Source organism: Physeter macrocephalus, chromosome 6 (assembly GCF_002837175.3).
Source record: "Physeter macrocephalus isolate SW-GA chromosome 6, ASM283717v5, whole genome shotgun sequence".
Taxonomy (NCBI): domain Eukaryota; kingdom Metazoa; phylum Chordata; class Mammalia; order Artiodactyla; family Physeteridae; genus Physeter; species Physeter macrocephalus.
The window spans coordinates 45,103,263-45,111,416 of NC_041219.1; the positions used below are offsets into that span (position 1 = coordinate 45,103,263).

At 46.2% G+C, this 8,154-nt stretch overlaps 1 protein-coding gene across 8 annotated transcripts in view; it reads left to right on the top strand.

The window, feature by feature from the left end:
• ADSL (adenylosuccinate lyase) overlaps positions 1-8,154 on the top strand; it is a 19,171-nt gene that overhangs the window by 7,043 nt on the left and 3,974 nt on the right. For all 8 annotated transcript variants that reach the window (XM_024127357.3, XM_028490638.2, XM_028490637.2 and 5 more), the window contains 6 exons: positions 402-481; positions 4,064-4,235; positions 4,450-4,496; positions 5,098-5,188; positions 5,605-5,674; positions 5,823-5,970. In XM_024127357.3, the coding sequence (XP_023983125.1) occupies positions 402-481; positions 4,064-4,235; positions 4,450-4,496; positions 5,098-5,188; positions 5,605-5,674; positions 5,823-5,970 (608 nt within the window). The remainder of the gene's footprint in view (positions 1-401; positions 482-4,063; positions 4,236-4,449; positions 4,497-5,097; positions 5,189-5,604; positions 5,675-5,822; positions 5,971-8,154) is intronic.

Genomic DNA, 8,154 nt, shown 5'->3' on the forward strand with positions numbered 1-8,154 from the left:
TGCATCGGCAGGCGGACTCTCAACCACTGCGCCACCGGGGAAGCCCAGTTAATGCTTTTTAAAGCATAGCCTTTTAAGTGAAGAAAGTGTAACCAGCAGCACGTGGCTGGAATATGTGGGTCAGATTTATGATTTTGTCCTGTTTTTCTTCATGAACGTGCCAGTGGTGTTAAAACTGTGCAGAAATAATTCGTGACATTTTAGGTAGTCAGCTCAGTTTTTGAATGTTGGTTGGTATGAACTCTTCAAGGCACTTTAAGATACAAAGATGAAAAAACATGGCCTCTGCCTTCCATGAGCTGGAGGTGTAATTGTATATGAAATTGTCTGCAAGTTTAGCTCCTGTGTATGCAAGTGCTCAGCCTGAATTCACTCTTTCTCGCACATGGTCTTCCTTGCAGCTTGCCAGGGTGATCTCCCGGCTTGCCGACTTTGCCAAGGAACGAGCTGATCTTCCCACCTTAGGTTTCACACATTTCCAGTAAGTGAGAGGGTTACCTCTTGGGAATTGGGCTTGTTTATGCGCATCCAGCTTCCATTTATTCCTTCAGTTCTCCCTTCTCCATGGTAACCTGGAGGTGAGAAATCTCAAAACATAAGCACTTGGGGTGCCTGTGAGGAATGAACCTTATACCTACCTTAAAAGCTATACTGCTTAGAGAGTAAATCTTGTGGTTCATTTCATTGGAAAATATGTATACAGAAAGTATTTTTTTTTTTTTGCCTTAATTTAATAATCTAACACTTCTGATATCTCCTTTGCCTACAGGGAGATCTTTTAGGGGCAAGGAGGAGGTTGGAGAGCAGATCCTGTTTAGGTCACAGGGCCTGATCCCTCCTTTCCCACTCCAGGAATCCAATGCTGGTTAGTAGAGTCAGCCCAGATGGTTTTGCAGGTCAGGACAGTAGACAACTAGTTGGGGTAACTATGAAGGACCAGAGTTTTAGATGGGTACCTTCCTGCGGTGTGAGCAGGAGGGAAGGAGGGGCTCTCCCAGTTTAGGCCCCAGGAAGGGGGAGCCTCTGATGGCTCCCTTCTTGGGTCTGTTTCCACTCTGCCTCTCAAGAAAGTATTCTTGATTCAGTGACTCCATTCTTGAGAATTTAACGCAAGTCATCCAAATTATGGGAAAAGCTATATGTACAAAGATCTTTGTTAAAATATTATTTATGATGGTAAACACTGGAAACAATCTAAATGTCTAAGAATATGAAAATAATTAAATAAGGTATAGAATGTAGTATATCCACAGGTTGGAATAATATACAACCAGCAAAATGATGCTGGTAAGACTAATAAGACATGGGAATGCACTTAGGTTAATGTTGTGGGGAAGAGACAGCATATAAATTGTACAAAGATTGGAAGGAAGTACACCAAGATTTATATACTGATTACTCTGGTTTATGAGATAATAGGGTAACTAATATTTTTTCCATACTATATTTTTTTATTTTTTGAATGTGCAAGTATTTTTATGATTACTGAATAAAACCCTGTTTTAAAGCCAATGATGTCATTTTTGAAATGCTAGTAGCAGGTTTCAAGTGATGATACTTGAGTAGTGGTGTATTAGCATCTGCCTTTTGTTTTGTTTAATTTATTTGTTTATTTTATTTTTGGCTGTGTTGGGTCTTTGTTGCTGCGTGCAGGCTTTCTAGTTGCGGCGAGTGGAGGCTACTCTTCATTGTGGTGCACGGGCTTCTCATTGCGGTGGCTTCTCTTGTTGCGGAGCATGGGCTCTAGGCGCGCAGGCTTCAGTAGTTGCGACTCGCGGGCCCTAGAGCGCACGCTCAGTAGTTGAGGCGCACAGGCGTAGTTGCTCCGCGGCATGTGGGATCTGCCCAGGCCAGGGCTCACACCCGTGTCCCCTGCATTGGCAGGCGGATTCTTAACCTCTGTGCCACCAGGGAAGCCCTGCCTTATGTTTTAATGGGGTGTTGCTATGGCAACAAGGGTATCATCCTCTGTAACTTAGGAAAGCCTATTGAGTTTAATCTTCCTTAAAATTAGAGCCTTCGTTATCAGCAGCAGAAACCAGAAGGATTTGTTCCTGTGAAGGAGTCAGTGCTCAGTATGTATGGCTGGGCCATGACAAATGTTGCGTTCTGTGCTGGCTCCATACGCACCTAGTATCACCTGTGCTGCAGCTCCTCTTCTCCTGCATCTTTTGGAGAGTGCTCAGGGAATGCAGGCATTCCAGTATTCCTCTGGGGATGGTTTAATGAGAGGTACCTGCTGCCACAGTTAGCAGCCGTTAGAAACTCAGAAAATGGTATTGATGCGTAGATACGACCTCAGAATGGGTGAGTCCCTGCAATTGAAAAGAAACAGCTTTATTGAGATATCACTGACATACCATAAAATTCACCCGTTTGAAGTATACAGTTCAGTGGTTTTTTGTATATTTACAGAGTTCATGCAGTCATTACCAGTATATAATTTCAGAATATTTCCATCACCCCCACAAAAGACCTGTACCCATTAGCATTCCCTCCCATTCCCCCATTCCCTAGCTCCTGGCAACCACAAATCTGTTTTCTGTCTATGGATTTGCCTCTTTTAGACACTTCGTTCAAGTCGAATCATATAATATTCATCTTCTTGTGACTGGCTTCTTTTCACTTACCATAGTGTTTTCAGTGTTCATCCATGTAGCATGTGTCAGTACTTAATTTATTTTTACATTATCTCTTCACCAGTTTCTGGACATTTGGCTTGTTTCCACTCTGTTGCTATTATGTATAATGCTCCTATGAATAGGTCCATGCAAATGTATTTTTTCTTTGCTTGTACCAATAATCTAGTAGCAGAAGTTAACAAGGAAAACTACCATAAGATTGATTGGGGAATATGTGTCCTAACTTTTGATGTGTATGCTGTAGACATTCCTAATGGGGTGCCTTGATGTCGCCAGCTGTCAGTATCATTATCCTAATAGAAGAGAAATTCCATATGGAGTAGGCTAGGTCATCTAGTAGAACTCTGACTTTATTGCAGTTTACTCATAATTATGTTTTATGTTATAAACAGACCTGCAATAGATTGATTTAGACCTCAGACTGAAGACAAAGCCATTAGCTATTATGTTAAGAGTCCTGTGGTTGTGTGTGTTTTGGGGTTATTCTCCAGTTTGGCTGGCTCTTCATTGGATCTCTTTTTTTTTAATTAATTTATTTTATTTTATTTATTTTTGGCTGTGTTGGGTCTTTGTTGCTGCATGCGGGCTTTCTCTAGTTGCAGCGAGCAGGGGCTACTCTTCGTTGCGATGTGCGGGCTTCTCATTGCGGTGGCTTCTCTCTCTGTGGAGCACGGGCTGTAGGCCTGTGGGCTTCAGTAGGTACATGGGCTCAGTAGTTGTGGCTTGTGAGCTCTAGAGCCCAGGCTCGGTAGTGGCACACAGGCTTAGTTGCTCCGTGGCGTGTGGGATCCTCCCGGACCAGGGCTCGAACCCATGTCCCCTGCATTGGCAGGCAGAGTCGTAACCACTGTGCCACCAAGGAAGTCCCTCTTAGTCGGATCTGGACTCTTTACAGAGCCCTTTCTTTACTGTCAGTCTAGAGTCACAATCTCCAGCATCGTCATCCTTGTTTTATTTTTTGATAGCATTTTAAAAATGAACAAATTATCTTGTTTGTTTACTTGTTTACATGACCATATGAGCTCCACTTGTCTGTTTTGTTCTTTGTTGTATTTCCAATACCAAGAACACATTAGATGCTTGGCAAATGTTTGTTACGTGTATATTTCTTGCCAAGGCCTGGGGACAAACAAAACAGACATTGTCTCTGCCCTTATAGTGCCTCTTGATGCTGAAGAAAGAACTATGCTAGTAGCCCTTTAGTTTTATAACCTTTGAATATTTATAAATGACATTGAATTTGCGTAACTTATTTGCTTAAACTTTTTAGCTCTTGTTTTGTCTTCACTGGTTTCTCTGTCTCTTACTTTAATTCTTGCCCTTCCCAGAGGTAGCAGTGATTATTAGAAGAAGCAATGAAGGTTTTATGAAATAAGTCACTGGTTTGAGACCTCTCTGTGTTCTCTTTGGGTTGTTTTCAGGCCTGCTCAGCTGACCACAGTTGGGAAACGTTGCTGTCTTTGGATTCAGGATCTTTGCATGGATCTCCAGAACTTGAAGCGTGTCCGAGATGACCTGCGCTTCCGAGGAGTGAAGGGCACCACTGGCACCCAGGCCAGCTTCCTGCAGCTCTTCGAGGGAGATGACCAAAAGGTATTCTGAAAGTGACCTGGGTGATACAAACTCACCTGTAGGAGCACCAGAGACAAAGCTGACCTCCAGGATGGTAGAAGCGATTGAACCTGGAATGGGTGGAGTCTGGACTGGAAGCGGGTAGTGAAGGCCAAAACCTGGGCCGGATGACTTGTCAAGATATTCTCATACTAGACACACCTGAATTTCTATAGGGATGTCTTTTCTTTCCAAGGTAGAGCAGCTTGACAAGATGGTGACAGAAAAGGCAGGATTTAAGAGGTAGGTAAGTGGGAAAAGTATTGGCCTCCTTGTTAAGTAATGAAAGATAGTATTCCTCTAGATTTGACCTTAAATTTTTTGTTGTTTTTTTATTTTTTTCTTTCTCTGTCCTTCCACCCATTTCCTTCCATCTCTAGCCTGGGTTTTATTCTTATAGTCTAGATTCTATTATATTTCTTATAATTTGTAAGAAAAAAGGAAGCTATTTAGTTCTGAGTTCAGTAGAATAGCCTTACCCATGTTGTTGCTGTTTCGCTTTTTACTGAGGACCTCCGATGGGTTGGTCTCAGTCTGGCTATTTGCATCGAGGGCTACAGGCTCCCCCACGGCTCCTTGTTTCAGGCACTTCATTGGACTGCAGCAGGACAGAGGCTTGCTGGACCGTGTTTCCTCCTCGGGTCAGGGCGTCTGTCTGGGTTATCAGTAAAAAGGGTGGAAGAGCAGTTTGTTCCTGGAGCCACATATCAGCGAGGTCCTGGGCTCAGTGTGACTTAGCGCTCCAGTGGTGCCAAGCTTTCGCTCAGTCTGTTTTTGCTCATTTGTTTGACACAGTCACATTTTGGAATATTTTCACGTGAGGCTCTTTTCTATTCATTACTAGGGCTTTCATCATCACAGGGCAGACCTATACACGAAAGATAGATATTGAGGTGCTGTCCGTGCTGGCCGGCTTGGGGGCATCGGTGCACAAGGTGAGTCGTGGTAGCAATGGGAGTGTTGGACGCCACAGACAGACCCGCCCAGCCTCACTTCGACTTCACTGTGGCTTTTGAGAGATGTCAGATATCACTCATAGCAATTTGGGGCCTGTCAGTGAAACCTCTTAAGTTAAGGTGTGTTAAAAGGAAGGACTAGTTTCCGTGTTCTCATTAAGTTCATCTTGCCATTGTCTGTCCGTGATAATCCTACGCAGTGTTTCACCAGAACATTCCCATGCTCCCCGAATGCCCGCTCTTCAGGAGCTGAGAGGAGTCTCCCTCGGGGAGGACATGCTGAGCTTCAGCTCGGCGGGCTCCCAAAGAGCTCACCTCCTCCATCAGTCCAGTCCCTGCCCCAGACCCCACATACTAAGAGTGTGGCTGATGCCTGTGCCCCCGCTTTTCCCCAGATTTGTACTGACATACGACTCCTGGCAAGCCTCAAGGAACTGGAGGAACCCTTTGAAAAACAGCAGATTGGTGAGTGTTGTGTGGAGGAGACCTGGGAACACCGCGAGATGCCAGGAGGTCCGCGGGCGTGTGTAAGCAGCTCCGCCAGGAGCATGCTCGGCCGTCCACTGTCCCCTGAGGTCTTGCTGCCTTTGCTTCTTCTCCTTTACACGGACAGGCTCCAGTGCAATGCCGTACAAGCGGAACCCTATGCGCTCAGAGCGGTGCTGCAGCCTGGCCCGTCACCTAATGACCCTTGTCATGGACCCGCTGCAGACGGCATCTGTGCAGTGGTTTGAACGCACACTGGATGATAGTGCCAACCGGTCAGTGGAACGGGGGTGTCACATACAGCAAGTTGTGAGAGGACCAAGAGGGGCCTGGAAGCAGCAGGACTTCATGAGCATCTCTGTATTCCCTCCTTGTCCCTGAGGAGCCTGGAGTCTAATAGGGAGGCAAGAACGTAGAAGGAACAGTGTGATACGTGTTAGAATCAAAATATAGGGCTTCCCTGGTGGCGCAGTGGTTGCGCGTCCGCCTGCCGATGCAGGGGAACCGGGTTCGCGCCCCGGTCTGGGAGGATCCCACATGCCGCGGAGCGGCTGGGCCCGTGAGCCGTGGCCGCTGGGCCTGCGCATCCGGAGCCTGTGCTCTGCAACGGGGGAGGCCACAGCAGTGAGAGGCCCGCGTACCGGAAAAAACAAAAAAACAAAATATATACAGAGTAATCCTTGTGGGGGCAAAGCGGAGGGAGGGGTGGTGGAGGAGTTGAGGGAAGCTTCACAGAGGTGATGCTTTAGACTTAAGAAATCTAGGCATTTTTTAACCCTTGAGACAAGATTGGGAGCACGTGTAAAGGCACAGAGCAGGAGAAAGAAGAGTTGGGGGAGTTACTAATAGTCGGGTAGCCCTGGAGAATGAAGTCTGTGGCAAGAGATGAGGTCGGACATGCTCTTGGGTAGTAGCCAGTTTATGAAGGGCCTTCTAGGCCCTGAAAAGAAGTTTAGATGTTGCTCTTTCTTTTTTTTTTAAGTATTTATTGAACTTGTTACAATATTGCTTATGTTTTTTGTGGGTTTATTTTTGGCTGTGAGGCATGTGGGATCCCAGCCCCCCGACCGGGGATGGAACCCGCACCCCCCGCATTGAAGGCAAAGTCCTAACCCCTGGACCTCTAGAGGAGTCCCAAAGATACTGTTCTGAAGGCAGGGGGATGTCAGGTGTGGTGTCTTGACACAGCAACATCTTAATTAGTTATGAGATGGGTCAGGAGTAATTTGTAGTTACTAATAAGGTACCAGCATGCACATGATTTTCTGCTTTGTGTATCTACTTATTAATATTCAAAAGCAGATTCATGACTCTAGTTTGCTTGTATTCTGCTGGAATTTCTTGAGAGGAAATGATCAGAGTTAAAGCTAGGTCTCTGGGGTGTGTGCATAATCCAGGGTTTATGGGAATAAAACATGTGAACTCATTCGGAAGTCAGCCATTGACTGTTTTTTAGCAGGCTGTGACCTAATCAGATGTGCACACTAAAACACCCTGCACCAATTTGGAGAATCAGTTGTAAGGGGACAGGGAGCTGATCAGAACAAGTTAGGAGGCTACTTTAAAAATCCAAGTCCAGGGGCTTCCCTGGTGGCGCAGTGGTCAAGAATCCGCCTGCCAATGCAGGGGACACGGGTTTGAGCCCTGGTCCGGGAAGATCCCACATGCCGCGGAGCAACTAAGCCCATGAGCCACAACTACGGAGGCTGTGCTCTAGAGCCTGCGAGCCACAACTGCTGAAACCTGCACGCCTAGAGCCCGTGCTCCGCAACAAGAGAAGCCACTGCAATGAGAAGCCCGTGCACCGCAACGAAGAGTATCCCCTGCTCACTGCAACTAGAGAAAGCCCGCGCACAGCAACAAAGACCCAACTCAGCCAAAAATAAATAAATTTATTTAAAAAAAAAAATAAGACGAATCCAGGTTCTTCCCTGGTGGTCCAATGGTTAAAACTTCACCTTCCAATGCAGGGTGTGCGGGTTTGATCCCTGGTCTGGGAGCTAAGGTCCCACATGCCTCACGGCCAAAACACCAAAACAAAACAGAAGCAATATTGTAACAAAGACTCTAAAGTCTTCAGTAAAGACTTTAAACACGGTCCACATGAAATAAAAATCTTTTTTTTTTTTTTAAATAAATTTATTTATTTTTTTATGGCTGCACTGGGTCTTCGTTTCTGCACGCAGGCTTTCCTTAGTTGCGTCGAGCAGGAGCTCCTCTTCGTTGCGGTGCACGGGCTTCTCACTGCGGTGGCTTCTCTTGTTGCGGAGCACGGGCTCTAGGTGTGTGGGCTTCAGTAGTTGCAGCACACAGGCTCAGTACTTGTGGCTCGCAGGCTCAGTAGTTGTGGCGCACGGGCTTAGTTGCTCCGTGGCATATGGGATCTTCCCGGACCAGGGCTCGAACCCGTGTCCCCTGCATTGGCAGGCGGATTCTTAACCACTGCACCACCAGGGAAG